The sequence below is a fragment of the Tamandua tetradactyla genome, chromosome 12 (assembly GCF_023851605.1).
Source record: "Tamandua tetradactyla isolate mTamTet1 chromosome 12, mTamTet1.pri, whole genome shotgun sequence".
In the NCBI taxonomy this organism is placed as follows: Eukaryota; Metazoa; Chordata; class Mammalia; order Pilosa; family Myrmecophagidae; genus Tamandua; species Tamandua tetradactyla.
Window position 1 is genome coordinate 34804817 of NC_135338.1, and position 20587 is coordinate 34825403.

The following is a 20587-nucleotide window of genomic DNA, read 5'->3' on the forward strand; positions in this document are numbered from 1 at the left end:
AAATGTTAGCTTTGGTTATATTAAGAAATCTCATTTGATTATAGACTTTCATCTTAGAGAGGGGCCGCAAACTCAAATGCTTGCTTTTAGGGCCTTGGCAGGAAATGTAAATGCGTGAAGCAGACCAGGTGGGGACTGTGCTGAACTGGATGGAGAGGGCTTGTCCAGAGGTTTCAGTTCTCCAGTTGACTTCTTGCATGGGAAAGAGAGCCTAGGGTTGCCAGACTTTTGAAGAGAAGCCAGAGATCCAGATTTTTATATGAATTCCTCCAATTTTAAAAGGTTAGCAACTGATTCAATATTATTTTTTAAAGCACCAGGAAGAATGAACGAATCACATATGCTGGCTAGATTTGGCCTTTGGACCTCCAGTTTGTAATCCCTGGTCTAAAATATACTGGTAACCAGCATTATTGTACCCAGAGGGATGTCTAGAGCAGGAGATCATAATCTTTTTGGTATAATAAGGTCTATGGGCCTCGTTCTCAGAAAAATGTTTTTAAGTATATAGGAAGGAAACATGATTACAAAGGAAACCAATTATACTGAATTGCGATTTTCAAAATTTGTCATATGTGCTTTTTTTATGAATGCATTAAATAGCCATATCTAGTGGTGAGTCTGTTAACTACAATAATTTTTAAATACTGTGAGAGTAAATAATATTTGAGATAGCAGTAACAGCTACAGTTTAAAAATACCTGATATCTATTGGTGACAGTCACAGATACTGTTGGTGCTACTTTGCTTTGTTGCCTACATTCATAATTGAAGATGTTAAATGTTAGTTAGACTCTAGTGAAAACAAAGATGTAATTTTTTCCCCATGTGTGCTTATTGATCCTCAGAGTCTTGGGTTGAGAACCCTTGTTCTAAAATAATCCTTACCCTATGTATGGTACCACAAGGGTAGCAATTTGATATTATTGAGTATAATTAAGACAGCCACTGTCTTACAGTTTATTTCCTTCTCTGCAGTTAACTTTCTGGTTACTGAACTTGATTCTATGTTTTTTTTTTTCCTAGAGCGTTATCATTTATCTTATAAGATTGTGCGAACAGACAGTCGCCTAGTACGCAGCATTCTGACAGCCCATGGATTTCATGAAGTAAGCTCATTTTTATACCTCACTTGATATGCTCAAAAGCTGAAATTAGCCGCGTGGCTAACTTTACCAATTTACCGCATGGCCAGCTCTAGAAAGTACACAGGACACTGCTTATTTATGATGGGGATCTTGGATTGAATTTCTGAGTGGTTTTACCAGTTTCTCTTAGCAACAGGTGAAAAACATTTCCACAACTCTTTTTTTGGGGGTAGGGGCAAAAAATTAGGCTTTCTTGCGGTGTTCTTAGGCTTGACTTGGAGGTAGAGCTGCCCATGAGGAATTGTCTGATATCAAACTTAGCAACAGAAATGGATTCTGACTAACTTAAGTCAAAAGGGATTTGTAGGAAGGATGTGACTGGCAGAATCAGGCAAAACACTGAAAAGGCCTTTGGAAGGAGAGCAACCAGGATAACCCAGGGGATCTAGGAACAGGAATCTTTAGGACCATCTCCCCAAGGCACTGCCATAGAAGTGACTCAACACGTTCCTTATCCTTGTGCCTGTCTCTGCTGAAGAATTGTGTTCTGAAGAGAGAATATTTGACCTAGCTTGGGTCGTGGATCTGTTTGTTTGGGGAAGGTAGTAGTAGATGACTGTCAGGTCCTTTAAAACCAGAAGTAAGTTGTTTTTCAAAAGAAAACAGAGATGTTGTTATCGAAAGGGACAGGTGAAAATGTTGGACAGATTTCCACTATAGATATTTTGAGACAGTTGCTAAAAGTCTGGTTGATTGCTGTGTCCTTACACTAGGTTGAGCTCTAACGTTAACATTTTAAAGATGTTCTTGTCCCAGTGTATATCTTGTCACTGTTTTATTTGCAGGGCTTAACTTGGGGCCTGTCATATACACAGAGTTGAGTAATTGGACAAATGAGGTATTTTTTTTTGGTTGGACAAATGAATTCTAAGTTGGGTTGCAACTAGAAGGCTTTAACTCTGTTTAGTACTTTATATTCAGCATCCACAAGGATATAAGGACAGTCTGAGAAGGGAATTTGGAAGTTGGGCTGTCATCTAACACTTTGATACTTTAAGAAACATTTAAGAAGTTTCAAGACAATATTAAGAGACAGTGTGGATTACTACAGAAGCTTTATATTACTGTTTATATCTGGGATTTGCCTAATTCTCCTGTTTTGTAAACTTGATTATTCCCCCCCCCCCCCCCCCCCCCCCCCCCCCCACTGTGTGATTCTCACTTCTGTCTTACTGGGCTCATATACTGTCTTGGCTATGCTTGTGAATAGCCTGTGGCTTAAAAATCACAATGGCCTTTTCTGCTATCATTCTTCCTGGTGAAGTGCCACCTCTGGTGAGTGATCACCTCTGACATCTTTTGCCTCTTATCTTCTTATCTGCCCTCAGGTTCACCCAAGCAGCACTGACTATAACCTTATGTGGACAGGATCCCACCTGAAGCCCTTCTTACTTCGTACCCTCTCTGAAGCACAAAAGGTTAATCATTTTCCCAGGTAATATTCCTGTAGCTGCTTTGCTCCACTTAAAGGATTTAAAGGTACATGACATAGGGGCATGTGGTCAGCAGATATAATTAATATCCTTAAAAGGAAATCAGTTATATAGAGCAGCAGCCTGCAGATCAAGCTGAGGTGTTCATATCCCTGGGGCTGTATAGAGACTATTAAGGGCTATCTAGTTATGAATGGTTTTAAAGGAGTTGGTTTCTGGATCTCAAATCCCATAGGTTTTCTGTCCTAAAGTTGAACTGCTTAAGAGTGCCTTATGTGGGTGAGTTGTTTCATACCTTCCCTTTCACAGTTACTCTTTTCCTCCTGTTTTGGTTTGCTAATGCTGCTGGAATGCAATATACCAGAAATGGATTGGCTTTTATAAAGAGAATTTATTACGTTACAAGTTTACAGTTCTAAGTCTATAAAAATGTTCAAACTGATGCATCCAGGGAAAGATGCCTTGACTCAAGAAAGGCCGATGGGTCCAGAACAAGCTCGTGTCAGGGAAGGCACGTGACTGGCATCTCCTGGGGTCTTTGACTTCTGGTTTCAAACAGCTTCCCTGGGAGTATTTACTTTCTGCATCCAAATGTCTGGGTTTTGTCTTGGCTCTGTCGGCATTGTCAGCTGTTGGCTCAGAAGCTTTTTCCAAAATGGTTCCCTTTTAAAGGACACCAATAAGCAACCCCACCTTGAATGGATGGAGACACAGCTTCATGGAAACCATCTAGTCAAAAGGTCCCACTCACAATTGGGCAGGTCACATCTCCATGGAAACAACTTAAAAAGATCCTACCAAGCAATATTGAATCAGGATTAAAGAACATGGCTTTTCTGGGATATACAACAGTTTCAAACCGGTACACCTCTTTTATAAAAGAACAGCCCACCTAAAATCTTAATATGGTGCATTGTCCTTGGGTGTAGATATTTCCACCTCCAAACAAAGATGCAATAAAAATTGGTGCCAGTTGAAATCTAGTAACAGCATGACAAGCCCTTTTTGCATGGTAGTGGTTTCTGTTTCTTGACTTTTTTTTTTTACTCTAGTATATTTTGTTTTCTTATTGGGTCCATTTTAGTAAAAAAAAAACAAAAACATTATTTAATATATCTTAGCAAACTTAGCAAAAAATTAAAGTTGCACATATTGCATCGTACAGTGTTCATCTTTTCTTTTTATCTTTTTGTTTTTTCTTTTTCTTTTTTGTACAGTGTTTAGTTAAGAATGTCTAAGAGTATATTTTGTTCCCTCTCAACAAGACATTATTGCAAAAATACATTTTTAAACCATTTCATGTATTATTCTTGTAAATGATCATATCCTATTTATAAAGGAAAAAGGAAAAAGTCTGATTATGAAAAACACTTACACATCCCTGAAACTTTCTGTACAGTAATTACATAAGTAAACCCCCAGAGGTCTGTCAGTATTTTGACAATGGAACTCTTATAAACATTAGAAAAAATTCATTTAGTATCAAAATATCGTTCCAAGCAGGGTTTACTTAGTTCGTTCCTGTGCTTTGATTCTTAAGTTTCGCGCTTAACCAAAACATTGTTTAAATAAATGGACTTTTGCCTTCTTGAGACACTGCCACTAAGGCCAGGATAGAAATTGGTAACACTATGCATAATACAGACGACTTCTGCACAACCACATACATATAACGTAACAGCCTGGTCGAGTCCTGGTCCAAATGTGGCCAGAAAGTAGGCAATCCTCATGCTGACACCCCTGGCCTAGGCAGTAAGGTTCAAAGAGCCGGAGGCTAGAACAGTTGAGTCCCAGTTCATGTTTCAGATGTAGCTATGGGACAAGCCAGGCTTAAGGAAGGACATTCTGCAAAGATGCATAGCCAGTTATCCCATTTCCCCAAAGTAAAAACACGTACATCCCAACACCAGTCTCCCCACTGTGCACAAGCTGTGTGATTCCCAAGCCTATGCTGTTTCCACACCAGATAGTTCATATGGGTCATTAGCTTCTTTGTAAATTATCTTTTCCTCATTCTTTATGAGGGTACTGGAATCCCCTAGTGATGTGTAACCAAACCATAATCTATTTCTTTTCTAGGTCTTGTTGGACTAAATCCCTGTCAAATATTGAATAAAATGATAATACTGATAAGTGACAGATAGAAATCAATACCAAATTAGCTGTTAAATTTCAAAGGCATAAGATACAAAGATATTTCAAATAACAATAATCTTAAGTTTATAAAAGCAACTGTAGGAGATTATATAAAAATTATCTTATTAAACAGCCAAAAATCTTAAGACAAATTTCTAAAGATCATTTCATTGGCAAATATTTTCCAGTTATAAAAGGTGATAATTTATAGAATTATATTCTAATTTCCTCTCATGTTAATAATTACATACACTGAAATCTCTGAAACCACATTACTCTAGATGTATACACCTTTTTGGAATAGCTTCTGCTCTAGTTTGCTAGCTACTGGAATGCAGCACACCAGAGATGGATTGGCTTTCAATAAAAGGGGATTTATTTAGTTGATGTATAGTTCTTCAGAGGAAAGGCAGCTAACTTTCAATTGAGGTTTTTCTTAGGTGGGAAGGCACAGGGCGATCTCTGCTGGCCTTCTCTCCAGGCCTCTGGGTTCCAACAACTTTCCCTGGGGTGATTCCTTTCTGCATCTCCAAAGGCCTGGGCTGAGCTGCGAGTGCTGAGATGAGGTATGCTGAGCTGCTTGGGCTGTGCTACATTGAGTCTCTCATTTAAGCACCAGCCAATTAAATCAAACATCATTCATTGCAGCAGGCATGCCTCCTAGCCAACAGATCAGGTTCACATGCTATTGGCTCATGTTCACAGCAATAGAACTAAGCACCTTCACCTAGCCAAGTTGACACCTGAATCTAACTACCACAGCTTCCTTATTATTTTTATGCATGCATTAAAGTAAAAATGCATGAGGTTCTCTTTCCTCACTTAATACTTGTAGAGAGAGAAGGACTTTAACTCTTTCAGTGAATTCTGCCTTTTCATTGCAAATGAACTATCACCACATTTATTTACAATTTTAAGCATCATTGCTGTCCCATGGAGTTACTGCTGTTTATACATTATGACCAATTTTGGAAGGCTTGAGTTCATAAAAATTATCTTATATATGAAAACCTTCCTCAATATATCTTTCAAATCATTTGCATGAAAACTATCATCCAAGGCTCCTTGTTAAATTTTTTATTGGATATTTCCTCCACTGCCACCCATGGGAAAAAGGAAAAAGCAGGAAAGCTGCCCACGTAACAAAAGCTGATATCATGATTTTGTGATGTTTTGAATTTAACTGGCAAACATACAGTAAACTTCCCATTTCCCATATGCATATAATCTAATTTAAAAATTATCCAAATAATTTATTTTTTTTTTTATAGCTCAGATGCAGCTTCATTCAGTGTTTTAACATGATTACTTTACAATTAGGTATTATTATTATTATTTTTTTATTAATTAAAAAAAGAATTAACAAAACAATTAGAAATCATTCCAATCTACATGTACAATCAGTAATTCTTAATAACATCACATAGTTGCATATTCATCATTTCTTAGTACATTTGCATCGATTTAGAAAAAGAAATAAAAAGACAACAGAATAAGAATTAAAACAATAATAGAAAGAAAAAAAACAAAAAAAACAAAAACAAAAAACCTATACCTCACATGCAGCTTCATTCAGTGTTTTAACATAATTGCATTACAACTGGGTAGTATTGTGCTGTCCATTTCTGAGTTTTTATATCCAGTCCCGTTGTACAGTCTGTATCCCTTCATCTCCAATTATCCCTTCTCTTTTTTTTTTTTTTTTTAATTAACGGAAAAAAAGAAATTAACCCAACATTTAGAGATCATACCATTCTACACATGCAATCATTAATTCTTAACATCATCACATAGATGCATGATCATCATTTCTTAGTACATTTGCATTGGTTTAGAAGAACTAGCAACATAACCGAAAAAGATATAGAATGTTAATATAGAGAAAAAAATAAAAGTAATAATAGTAAAATCAAAACAAAACAACACAAAACAAAACAAAAACCTATAGCTCAGATGCAGCTTCATTCAGTGTTTTAACATGATTACTTTACAATTAGGTATTATTGTGCTGTCCATTTTTGAGTTTTTGTATCTAGTCCTGTTGCACAGTCTGTATCCCTTCAGCTTCAATTACCCATTGTCTTACCCTGTTTCTAACTCCTGCTGAACTCTGTTACCAATGACATATTTCAAGTTTATTCTCGAATGTCCGTTCACATCAGTGGGACCATATAGTATTTGTCCTTTAGTTTTTGGCTGGATTCACTCAGCATAATATTCTCTAGGTCCATCCATGTTATTACATGGTTCATAAGTTTATCTTGTCTTAAAGCTGCATAATATTCCATCGTATGTATATACCACAGTTTGTTTAGCCACTCTTCTGTTGATGGAGATTTTGGCTGTTTCCATCTCTTTGCAATTGTAAATAACGCTGCTATAAACATTGGTGTGCAAATGTCCGTTTGTGTCTTTGCCCTTAAGTCCTTTGAGTAGATACCTAGCAATGGTATTGCTGGGTCGTATGGCAATTCTATATTCAGCTTTTTGAGGAACCGCCAAACTGCCTTCCACAGTGGTTGCACCATTTGACATTCCCACCAACAGTGGATAAGTGTGCCTCTTTCTCCGCATCCTCTCCAGCACTTGTCATTATCTGTTTTGTTGATAATGGCCATTCTGGTGGGTGTGAGATGATATCTCATTGTGGTTTTGATCCAAATAATTTTTTATTTCAAATTAGCTTTTTTTCTGCGACTCATCATACTCCTCTCACAGACTGGCATGAAATTGGGCAGCAGTGGTAGCATGGGCCAAGTGGACATTTTTCCTTGAGATGAGGAAAAAGGAGATGGGAATGATATATGCTAGGTGTTTGGTTAAAGAAACATCTTTTAGCTAGAAAACCTCTGCTAACCAGATCACATTTCAGAAGGAAACCAAGAAAATGTAGTGACTCCGTGACTTTATCAGAGCACCAGTGGTCAAAGGTAGTTTGTCAACTGGCATGGAATGGCAAGCAGACTGGCCGATCTAATTTAAAAACACACACTGGAGAAGAAAACATGGTGCCAAAGGATATAAGCGACACACAGTTCAGAGGTTCTGAGTGTCCAGTGATGAGGGACACTCTGCCATGCTCCCCTTCATTATGCCTCATTTCTAGAAGAATCTGAGAGAACTGTCTGCAAAGTAATTTTCAGAAGCTGACTTTTTCAAAGAGAGAGTAAAAAGAGCTTGACAATATTGACTTTTTTTTCCCTGAGAAGGCCCTTGTTTGCAGGAAGATAAATAAGGCTTCCTTAATAATTTTGACTCAAGGAATAAAAATTAGAAGCAGCAAAAGCCAGTTCTTTTGTCTTTAGCATGAAATTTTCCAGCTACATTGGTATTTATATAAATGATGTTGCTTCTGCCATGCTCAGTTACTCGGTGGTCTTTTTTTCTTTCCAGTTCTCTCTCTCTCCAAGTTCTGCCTGGGTGAAAGCTACAGGTCCCCAGTTAGTGATCAGGTGAGGGTTTTTTGAACCTGGCTCTATCAATCACATTAACCCTTCATGTTGGGTACTTCGTCCTTCTAGCTCTCGGTCTTATTAGTTGCCATCTCCAGTTTCTTTTTAACTTCCTTATATTGCTCAAGCACTTATTTCTGCTCTAATTCAAGCTGCTTCAGCTGTTCCATTGCTTCCTGAAGGACTTGTTCTTTCATGATGTGCTGATTCTCCAACTCCTGCTTCTCGGCTTCAGTTGTCTCAATGGCCTGCTGCTATTCCAAGTGCCGCTTTTCTAGTTCTGCTCTCTTAGAAGTCTCTTCCAGCAACCTGGTTTGAAGCTTCCTCACAGTTTCTTCATCTTGTGGGGACTATCTCTCATCCTCAAGTGCATCCTGCAGTTTTAGGTACATGTCTTCCAGTTCCCGTACTCACTGCAGATACTGTTCCAATTCAGAGGATTTCTGAGCAAGCTGTTCTTCCATCTGCTGTCTGATAAGCCTCTTGCGCTCCAGTTCTGTGCTGAACCTGGCTTGTAGTTCCACTGGAGTCTGAAGGCACGTCTTTTCCTCTACTGCTGCACAAGATGCTGTTTCTTCTAGCGTTTTCCTCATAGTCTTCAGCTCCTACTGTTTGTTTTCCTTAGCATCCTAGAGTTCCTTCATCTGTCGCTCCAGTTCCTCCTACTCAGCCAGGAGCTTCTTCCGGAGTTCTTTCCGATGTTGCCGGGCTTCTTTGTGTGGAGGGGAGCTGCCGGCTTCAATAGATGAATAGTGGAATGAATGAATCCACTCCTGTTTCTTCTTTTTATCTGAGGCACTGATTTCAAAGGTCTTATCAAAACGTTTTATGAGAAACGGGCATTTCTTTCCATCTTTATCAGGCAAGTATTCTACGCAGCAATTTTCATCCAAAAGAACGTCTCCTTTCTTATCTTTCATATCCTCACTCACATAATAAGAAATTATGTTGGGTTTTAGCACAAACCAATGTTCAGTTCAGTTTTTCCATCTATGACCTTTTTTCATCACGTCACCCTCTTTCACAGTGATTAATGGATATTTGTCCTCAGAATAAAAAATTGAGAATAACCCATACTTTAAATGCATCTTCTTCTGTAATAAGCAGTGGAGTCTTTGTGAGATTTTTTTTTTCCATGCAGAGGGTCCAACACATCCTATTGAATTCAATCTTGTCAAAGTTGTCTTGAACCTTTTCTGAAATGAACTTGTTCAAATACGGCATGTGATCCTGATTGGAGACAGGTCCCTCGTCATCATCCTTGAAGTGCTCTTCAAGGGCAGCTGGGTCATGTGGAACCTTCAGTTCTGTGCACAGGTTATGGGAAAGGACCTTGAGCTGTGACTCAGAGACCTTGCCGCTGTGGTCCAGGTCGAGTGCGGTGAAGGTGTGCCAGACGGCCTTGAGCAGCTTGTCCTTCAAGCACCCCCATGACTGTGTTCCTATTGCCACGACTGCGCCTCCTGCCCAGCCTCCCCTGCCAGCTCCACTGACCCTTTGGCGCCTCTGACACCCCTCAGCCTGGCCACTGCCGCAGCTTTCTGCCTCTGTTTCTTGACTTTGAGCTGAACTGAAAGAGGATATAATCTAGTTATCAGCAGGTAGATCATTAATCATAATTTTAATGACAGGCCATTTTGTGTTTTTTCTGACATAATTAGGAAGAAGTTCGAAGAATTGAGTGTCATTGCTATAGAAAACTCTTTCCAGTCGCATCTATTGCCTCTAGAGAGGCAGTATTGCCTCATGGCTCTAAACCCCAGTTCTGCTGCCGGCTACCCAGGCCTACATCCAGCTCTGCTGAGTTGAGCAACCTTGAGCAAGTTGATTAGCCTTTCTAGGCATCAGTTTCCTACTGGTAAAAAGAGGATGCGAATGGCACATCTTCATAGGGATTTAACATGTCAGTATGTAAAGTGCTTAGAACAGTGCCTGCCACATAGTAAGCAATATTTAAGTGTTAAACTATTATTTATGTGTGCAAGGTTTCTCAATGTTTAAGTCTATGAAAAGTAAAGTAGGAGTAAAATTAATGCTGAAACTCTGTCTTATTCTAGTAGTAAGTGCTATTCTGCCATAGAGGGAGAAATGACCTAGTGAAGGGGGAAACTAATCTCATCATCTGTCTAATGAGATACAAATCCAATATATTTTTAAAATTTGGCCAGTGGTTACATTTTATTTTATTTCCAGGACTTTAGGCCCCAGTTACTCACCTATATTAGCCCGTTTTATTTTCAGTTATCTTATATGCTTTTCTTCTCATTTTCATGAAATGAAGGTATTTTCTTAATCTTTTAATTCTTCTGTCTTACCCCAGTCACTGTCTGTAAATGGCTCAGGCTGTTGATGCAGTCAGATGGTTTCCCCATACTCTCAGATAATTGTGTGTTTTGAGTCTTCATAGCAAGTCTGTTTTATTTCATATCTGAACTTCATTGGCAGAGAATGATTTAAACCTTATTTCCTTCTTTAATACCTAGTAATATAGATTTGCTTTTCTAAATGTGGGACTGAATGCTTGAGGCAGAGCATTTGTATCTTTTTAAGATTAAAATAGTCCACACTAGAGCCTGTATTCCTACTTCATGTTAGCTGTATGTTAAATATTTCAGCAGCTTTTGAAATATTCCTGTAGGTATATAGGGATTCCATCTCAGTTTGTACTGAGTCAGTGATCATAGATTCTGACCTGAATTTTCTTTGAATGCATGTTTGAGAGCATTAATAGTCTGTTATTTAATTGCAGTGTGCTTTGAGAGGTCTCCTAATAGTCCTCCTGTCCCAATCCAAATCACATGCAAATCCAAATTGCATATAAATCACATGCAAGAGGAATTCAAGCACTTAAAATGTTTTCAGTATCATGAACTCTTTCTTAAATATAATTTTTAACTATTATTTAAATAATTTTAGACTTAGAAAAGTTGTAAAAATAATTCCTGTGTATCCTTTATCCAGTTCTTCTCATGTTAACATCTTTCATAAACATAGTATTTGTTCTAGTTTGCTAGCTGCCAGAATGCGATATACCAGAAATGGAATGGCTTTTAAAAAGAGGAATTTAATAAGTTTCTAGTTTACAATTCTAAGGTTGAGAAAATGTCCCAATTAAGCAAGTCTGTAGAAATGTCAAATCAAAGGCATCCAGGAAAAGGTACCTTGGTTCAAGAAGGCCGATGAAGTTCAGGGTTTCTCTCTCATCTGGAAAGGCACATGGTGAACGCAGTCAGGGCTCCTCTCTCGGCTGGACAGGCACATGGCGAATACGGTATCATCTGCTAGCTTTGTCTCCTGGCTTCCTGTTTCATGAAGCTCCCCGGGAGGCGTTTTCCTTCTTCATCTCCAAAGGTCGCTGGCTGGTGGACTCTCTGCTTCGTGGTGCTGCAGCATTCTCTGCTCTCTCTGAGTCTCTCTCTCTAAAATGTTTCCTCTTTTATAGGACTCCAATAAACCAATCAAGACCCACTCAAATGGGTGGAGACATGTCATCCCCTAATCCAGTTAAACAACCATTCTTGACTAAATCACATCAACCAGGGAGATGATCTCATTACAGTTTCAAATATACAGTATTGAATAGGGATTATTCTACCTTTATGAAATGGGATTTATATTAAAACATGGCTTTTCTTAGGGGGCATATATCCTTTCAAACCAGCACAGTATTGATTGTCAAGACTAAGAAATTAACATTGATATAATACTTTTTACTAAACTAAAGACGTTATTCTTATCTTGTCAGTTTTTCCTCTAATGCCTTCTTTCTGCTTCAGGATCCAACCCAGGATCTCATATTGCATTTAGTTATTATGTCCCTTTAGTCTCCTCCACTCTGTGAAAGTTCTTCAGTTTTTCCTTTTCTTCCAATGAAATTTATATTTTCATGTATGGTACATTTTAATCAAAATTTTTAATATGTGTGGTATTTTGCTGAATTTTTGTGCAATCCTGATGGTTGACAGTCCCATAGATACATTAACATGTCAATATATTGCATATTTTATCATAGAGAAAGTATGCATGTTGTAAAAGACTTATCAGCAATAAATATATTCCATTGGGCTAAGCTATTCTTTTGGGGAAATGGGATGGGAGAATTAAAAACAAGTGATTAGGGGGATAATACCTGGGTAGGGGTATGAGGAAGGGTCCTGGGATGCTGGGAACGTTCTGTATCTTCATCTGAGTAGTGGTTGCACAGTTATGTTTCACTTTGTAAAAGTTCACTATGCTCTGCAATTGTGATTTGTGTACTTTTCTGTAAACATGTTAATATTAGTAAAAATATATTAAAAAAATGAAAACTTTACTGGCAAAAAAAAAGCTTTTTCTTTAATAATGTTTTTTAAGTGGATGATAGTAGGTTTAAATCCTGACGTTATTTAGCTTCCCTTTAATACATTTAAAAGTGTGGCATTACAGTTTTGTTTTAAAATAATACTTGCCATTCATCAGATCCATTGGAACAATTTAAATTTGTGATGAAAAATCCTAGATGTTAAATTAAATGTAGAAGAGTATATACAGTTTCCTAAAATTCATATAGGGAGTACTAAGCAAAAACTTTTGAGGACCACTAATATTGGATATGTATAAGAGAGTAAATTTTTTTTATTAGAATAATTGTAAGTTTACAGAAGAATCACTCAGAAAGTATAGAGTTCCTGCATTCCTCTCTCTCACACATAGTTATCCTTTTTATTAACATTTTTCATTAATGTGGTTCTTTTGTTATTGTTGATGAAACAATATTACTATAACTCTATTAACTTTAGCCTCCTGTTTATATTAGGCTTCACTCTTTGTTTTGTACAGTTCTGAATGTACAATTTCTCTTTTTATTCCTTTTCAGAAATATAGTTCAGTAATATTGTATTCACAGAGTTATATCTCCATCACCATCATCCATTGCCAAAATTTTCCCATCACCCCAACCAGAAAAACTCTGTACCAATTAAACATTGACTTCACCTCCCACTCCCCCACCTAGCCCCTGGTAACTTGTATTCTGTTTCTGACTATGAATTTGCATATTCTGGTATTTCAGATAAGTGAAATCATGCAGTATTTGTCCTTTTGTGTCTGGTTTATTTCATTCAATATGCTGTGACTTTTCGCCCTCTCTCTCTTTAAAATAATTTGTCTTTTTTTTTTTTTTAGAAAAATTGTAGGTTCATAGAAAAATCATGCAGAAAATAGAGTTCCCATACATCCTTCCCCTCCATTAACACCTTGAATTAGTGTGATATCCCTATTATAGTGTTTGAGAGAATATTAGAATTGCGCTATTAAGCTATAGTCCATAGTTCACTTCAGGATTCACTGCATATGTTGCATAGTCCTGTGTTTCTTTTTAAATATTTTATTCTAGTAACATATAAAGAACTAGGATTCTAAAATTTCTCCTTTTAACCACTGTTGACTATATAATTCATTGGTGTTAATTACATTCACAGTGTTGTGTTACCAGCACCACCTTCCATTACCAAAACTTTTCTGTCACCCCAAACAGAAACTCTGTACCAATTCCCTGCCCCCTAGTAACCTCTATTCTAGTTTCTGATTCTGTGAGTCTGCTTATTCTAATTATGTCTTATCAGTGAGATCATACAATATTTGTCCTTTTGTGTTTGGCTTATTTCACTCAACATAATGTCTTCCGGGTTTGCCTGTGTTGGCACATGTATGAGAATATCATTTCTCTTTACTACTGAGTATTATTCCATTGTGGTATATAAGTACCTGTTTGAGTCCCTGCATTCAATTTTTTTATATATATATCTAGAAACTGGATTGCTGAGTCATCTAGTAACTCTATTCTTAACTTTCTGAGGAACCACCAAATTGTTTTCCATAGCAACCACTCCATTTTCCTTACCCAGCAACAATAAATAAGTGTTCCTATTTCTCCACATCCTCTCCAATACTTCTTTTCTTTTTTTTTAATGATAGCTGTTCTAGTGGTTGTGAAATGGTATCTTATGGTTTCGATTTGCATTTCCCTAATGGCTAATAATGTTGAACATCTTTCCTGTGCTTTTTGACCATTTATATATCTTCTCTGGAGAAAGGTCTATTAAGTCTTTTTGCCCTTTTAAATATTGGATTGTCTTTTTTGTTGTTAAGTTGTAGGATTTCTTAATATATTCTGGTTAAGAGCTATGTGATTTCTAAATATGTTCTCCTGTTATCTCGGTTGTTTTTTTACTTCCATGTTGAAATCCTTTGCTGCACAAGTTTTAATTTTTATGAAATCTCATTTATCTATTTTTACTTTTGTTGCTTGTGCTGTTGGTATATATAGGGTTCTGAAGTTTCTTCCTTATGTTTTCTTCTAGAACTTTTATAGTTTTGGTTTAGGTCTTTAATCCATTTTGAGTTAAGTTTTGGTATGAGGTTGGGGTCCTCCTTCGTTCTTTTGCATATGGTTAGTTATCTAGTTTCCCCAGCACCATTTGTTGAAGTGACTATTTTTTTCCCAATTAAGCGTACTTGGCATTGTTGTCAAAAATCAGTTGGCCATACAAAGTCCCTTGAAGGATGGGAGAAAAAGTAAGGAACTATTAAACTTTACCATCAAGGAATCCCCTGAGACTGTGTCAAACATTAGGGACACTCAAATCAATAGGACAAGCCCTTGATCTTCGGGCTTACTCTTGTGAAGCTTGTGTGGGTAGTGGAGAAGGTTAGCCCACTTATAGGTATGCCTAAGAGTTTCTTCTTGAGGACCTCTTTTATTGCTCAGATGTGGCCTCACTCTCTCTAAGCTCAGTTCTACCAGTGAAATCATTGCCTTCCCCTCTACGTTGGACATGACATCCAGGGGTGAAAGTCTCCCTGGCAGCGTGGGAGATGACTCCCGGGGCTGAGTCCAGCCCCGGCACCATGGGTTCAACAATTCCCTCCTGACCAAAAGGGGGAAAAGACATGTAACTAATAAAGTATCAGTGGCTGAGAGAATTCAAATTGTGTTGAGAGGCTACTCTGAAGGTCACTCTTATGCAAGCTTCAGTTAGACATTGCCACCTATCATAACTTGCCAAACTCCATCCAAAACCATTCCAGCCAATCTGAAAGAACACCTAGGGCAATATATAAGATCCTACAAAAGTTCCATGCAGGAGGGTAACTTTCCAGAAACCTACAACCTCCAGATAGGTCCTTGGACCAGATAAGTTCTGAAACCTAGAGGGGCCAGCCTCTCCAGAACATCAGCTAGTTCCATCTCCCTACCCCATATTATTGATAGTGCCTTCCAACATGAAAAAGTTAGAATGGCCATAGCCCAAATATCCCTAAAGAATGGGATAGAAAGATCAAAGGTGATGGTGGAGTTAAACAGAGAAGGTAGGGTTTGACATATGAATATGATTGCTGAATCATTAAATTGATATTTCTTTTAGTCTCCAGTATCTGAGAGCAGCTAGAACTAAAAATCTAAAATTATGGAATTGTAACCATATCATATCTGAAATCTGTTCTACAACTAGTTGTTGTACTGTGCTTTGAAATTAATTGCTTTTTTGTATATATGTTATTTTTCACATACACACAAAAAAGTCGATTGTGATGATAAAAAAATATGTATACCTTCTAGTCTCCTATATTCTGGGTGGGGGGTTGCATCTCCATGGAAATAATTTAATCAAAAGGTCCTGTCCAAACAATAGGTCTTCTCCCACAAAAGTGGATTAGGATTAAAAGAACATGGCTTTTCTGGGGTACGTATTAGTTTCAAGCCAGTACAGGTAGTATATGGGAATCCTGTATTTTTTTGCATGATTGTTTTATAAACCTGCATCTTCTCTAAATAAAATGTATTTAATCTTGGGAAGCATGAGTCCTCAAATTTTGCTCTTTTTCAAGATGGGTTTGGCTATTCAGGGCCCCTTACTCTTCGAAATAAATGATTGGCTTTTCCATTTCTGTAAATAAGGCTGTTGGAATTTTTATTAGAATTGTGTTGAATCTCAACTTCCCCAAATGGAGAATTCTTGATATTCTCACAAGTAGTGGGGACAACCAAAGCAATAGGCTGAGCCCCCAATCTTGGGGTTTGTTCATATGAAACTTAACCCCACAAAGGATAGGATAAACCTACTTAAAATTAGGCCTGAGAGTCACCCCCAAGAGAACCTCTTTTGTTCTCAGATGTGGCCTCTCTTTCTCAGCCAACGTGACAAGCAAACTCATCGCCCTTCCCCTCTTTACGTGGGATGTGACTCCCAGGGGTGTGGACCTTCCTGGCAACATGGGACAGAAATCCTAGAATGAGCTGGGACTCAGCATCAAGGGATTGAGAAAACATTCTCTACCAAAAGAGGGAAGAGCGAAATGAGACAAAATAAAGTGTCAGTGGCTGAGAGGTTCCAAACAGAGTTGAAAGGTTATCCTGGAGGTTATTCTTATGCATTAAATAGATATCACCTTTTTAGTTAAGGTATAATGGAGAGGCTGAAAGGAACTGCCTGCAAATGTAGAGCTGTGTTCCAGTAGCCATGTTTCTCGAAGATGATTGTCTAATGATATAGCTTTTGCAGTGTGACTCTGTGATTGTGAAAACCTTGTGTCTGATGCTCCTTTTATCTACCTTTTTGACAGATGAGTAAAACATACAGATTAAAAATAAATAATAGGGGGAACAAATGTTAAAATAAATTTGGTAGATTGAAATGCTAGTGATCGATGAAAGAGAGGGGTTTCGGGTGTGGTAGGTATGAATTTTTTCTGTTTTCTTTTTATTTCTTTTTCTGAATTGAAACAAATGTTCTAAGAAATGATCATGATGCTCAATATACAACGTGTGATGATATTGTGAATTACTGATTATATATGTAGAATGGAGTAATCATATGGTAAGAATGTGTTTATGTTTACAAAAACTAAAAAATTAAAAAAAAAAGAATTGCATTGAATCTACAGATCACTTTGAGTAGAATTGGCATCCTAATGTTATTTAGTCTTCCAATCCATGAACACAGAGTGCCCTTCCATTTATTTAGGTCTTTGATTTCTTTTAGCAATGTTTTGTAGTTTTCTGTGTACAAGTCCTTTACATCCTAAAATTTATTCCTAGATATTTGATTCTTGTAGTTGCTACTGTCAATGGAATTTTTTAAATTGATTTTTTTCAGAATGATCATTAGTAGTGTATAGAAACACTTCTGAAATTTGCATTTTTGATCTTGTGCTCTGCCACTGTGCTGTATTCATTTGTCAGCTTTAGTAGCTTTTCTGTGGATTTTTGTTGGGTCATGTCATCTGCATATGAGGAATATTTTACTCCTTCCTTTCCAATCTGGATGTCCTTTATTTTATTTTCTTGCCTAATTGCTCTGGCTAGGAAAGTTCTTCTTTTTAATCCTCTGATTCAGTGTTTCTAATTCATGCTAATGCTTATCATTACCTGGGGTACTTTTTAAAAAATATGCATTCAGCAGTTCCATTGCAGATTCATGGAATCACCATCTCCAGAGAAGGTGCATAGTTAAAAAGCATCTTCAGGTGCTTTACCTTTCTAGGTAAATATAAACTTAGAAAATTATGTATTAAAAAAGCTGTGAAGTTATTTATATCATGAAGTTTGGGACATACTGTTCTAGACTACCTTAGAGTTTGGTTCCTCAGATATCTGTATCAGAATCACCTGGGGTACCTGTTTAAAATGCAGAATACTGGGCTTCATTTTAATGCATTTTATGCATTTTTAAGCAAAAAATCACCTACGCTTTCTAGGTGATTCTTATATGTACTATAATTTGAGTACCTCTGCTCTAGTTTTCTGAGGAGGTCAGTGGGTAAGAAAGATGTGTTTGTGATATGTGGAGTTCACAAAGCAACCTTTGAATTTAAGGTCATAGTAAAAAATTTGAACTGAAAAGCAGAGTAAGTTTTCAGTGGTTACAGCAAAGATTCTTAGATGTGTTTTTTAAATAGAACAACCTTAGACTTTTGAGTCCAATTGAAGCTAACTAAAGTACCTTTTTGGAGTATACCAGAATGTCCTGTTTGATAAAGGTGGTCATTATTGCCCTGACTTTTAAGTCATCATTTCCTTGCTTTTCTTTATAATTTTACCTCTTCTGTATCCATCTCTCAGTAATGCCATTTAGTTCTCCATGGGATTTTTAACCTAAATCTGGAGGTTTACTACAATAGGGTCATTATAGTTTAAAGTTAAGGTTTGCCTTGGATCCTGTCCCAGAGACATTTATCAGATCTTTTGTAGTTTTATTACTAGTGATGATATGAGTTCCAAAGAGCTGTATGGCATTAATTCAAAATTATGGATAAGGTAAATAAATTTCATTTCCTTGGACAGTCCTGTTTTCAATATGCTGACCTTTATTTTCTAAAACCAAATTGGTAAAACTTCTAAAAAATTCTCATACTCGAGTATCTATACTTTCCTAAGCAATCTGCCTCTCTACTTGGAATTAACCCAGAGATTTTTTGTCAGGCTGTATTTCTTAAAAAGACACAACCTGTAGATAATTGGCATAAAATTCCCTGAATGCTTTGGATTTAGAACTTGTTAGCTGGTGTACTGATTTTTTTGTTTTTTGCTTTTTGGGTAATCCAGTTTTATTTTGTACTGTTAGACAATTGTGATTCAATTAGAGTAAAACATGGAGTCTTCTTAAATCTTTCATAATGATTTGTAGTAGTGAATAGGCACAGACTATGATGATGAGACTTTATGAAGCTGTAATTTTATGCATTTGGTTTTTAAATCCTGAAAATTTTATGTCTTTATCAAAAGTCTAAGTTAAAACACAGCCTTTTTTAAAAATTTAACTTATTTTGTATTATCAAACTGAAACAGCATACAAACATGAACATTCTTAACATACAATCATTCCATGTATGGTGTACAATTAATGGCTCACAATATCATCACATATTAATATATTAATCAACATGATCATTTAGAACATTTGCATCACTCCAGAAAAAAAACACAGCCTTTTTTGTTTGTTTATATTTGAAGTTCATTTTGGAAAATGTTTTTTATACTTGGAAATTTTTTTTTTTTTACAATTATTATTGTTTTATTGTGAAATAAAACATTGTATAGTTTGTTAATGCTGCTGGAAAGCAATATACCAAAAATGGAATGGCTTTTAAAAAGGGAATTTAATGAGTTACAAGTTTACAATCCTAATGCCATGAAAATGTCCAAATTAAGGCACCAATAAGAGGTTACCTTCACTCAAGAAAGGCTCATGCCATCTGGAACGCCTCTGTCAGCTGGGAAGGCACATGGCTGGCATCTCTTGCTTCATTGCTTTTAGTCTTTGTCTCTTGTAGTTTCTTCTCTAAGCATCTGTGGAACATGTGCTTAGATCGTCTGGAACACAACTCTGGGTTCTGGCTTGCTTAACATCTCATGGGAAGACACATGACAACTTCTGCTGGGCTCTGCCCATGTCTAGGCATTTGCTCTCTCTTTTAGCACTCCAAGCATCTCCAAACATCCATATCTCTGTCAGCTCTGAAGCAACTGTTCCTCAAGCGTCTGCTTCTTAGGTTTCTTCAAAATGTTTCCCCTTTTAAAGGACTCCTGTAAACTGATCAAGACCCACCTTGAATGGCTAATTAAAAGCTCACATTCAGGGCTCCATGGAAGAAGAAAGAGCATGATGAAAGTAGTTAAGTGCCTGGAACACAGAAATCTCTGCTTTCTGAAGACTGGGATTTCCGATGGCCCCAATAAAGGGAAGAGTTTCTCCATACGCTAGGTGGATGCATGTGGCTTTGTGCAGACCACCGATTCCTAAGATTCTTTCCATCTGAGTGGTGAGGTTGATAATTCAAAGAAGCATGCTGCTTTAGGAATTAGCACTGAAAAAAACATCAGAGATCTGATCCAGCCCTCTGAATTCACGTAATGACAGCTGGCGCCCAGAAATGTTAAGCATCTTTTCTACAGGGATAAAAGTTAATGCTCTTCTTATCACTTATTAATGTTTTTACAATAACAGCAGTCCTGTTTCTTATTGTTTATTGCATGAAAACTTTGTGGTAGAGCTTCAGAATTTGCTTCCATCACAGGGCAAGAAAGAATACAAATTGTTCTTCTGATGCGTTAGAAGTAAGGCAGTAGGGAAGCACTGGTGTGGTATTCATAGAATTCTGTGACAGGAACCAAATTCTAGGATGCATGAGCCATTTCATCATCCTTCCAATGAGCAGGGAAATCCATTCAAGGTACTTGACAGGAATCAAGAACCATCTCTCTGGAAACAGTTCATCAAAGATGAAGGCTGATAAGGAGCAAAGGGAAAGAGAAGGTGTGTGATGGTCAGATTCATGTGTCAACTTGGCCATATGGCAGTGCCCAGCTGCCTGTATGGGCAAGTGCTGGCCTGTCTGTTGCTGTCAGGATATTTCATGAACTTAAATCATGACCATG

At 37.2% G+C, this 20587-nt stretch overlaps 1 protein-coding gene and 1 pseudogene across 21 annotated transcripts in view; one reads left to right on the forward strand and one right to left on the reverse strand.

Moving 5' to 3' along the window:
* TTLL5 (tubulin tyrosine ligase like 5) overlaps window positions 1-20587 on the forward strand; it is a 445087-nt gene that overhangs the window by 32150 nt on the left and 392350 nt on the right. For 19 of the 21 annotated variants that reach the window (XR_013160369.1, XM_077123107.1, XM_077123111.1 and 16 more), the window contains exons 4-5: window positions 1027-1109; window positions 2477-2583. The exons of the other annotated variants lie outside the window; for them this stretch is intronic. Coding sequence is in view for 18 of the 19 variants with exons in the window: in XM_077123107.1 (XP_076979222.1) it covers window positions 1027-1109; window positions 2477-2583 (190 nt within the window). In the remaining variant the exon portion in view is untranslated. The remainder of the gene's footprint in view (window positions 1-1026; window positions 1110-2476; window positions 2584-20587) is intronic. 21 annotated transcript variants of the gene reach the window in all.
* LOC143652654 (switch-associated protein 70-like) lies at window positions 8083-10541 on the reverse strand (annotated as a pseudogene).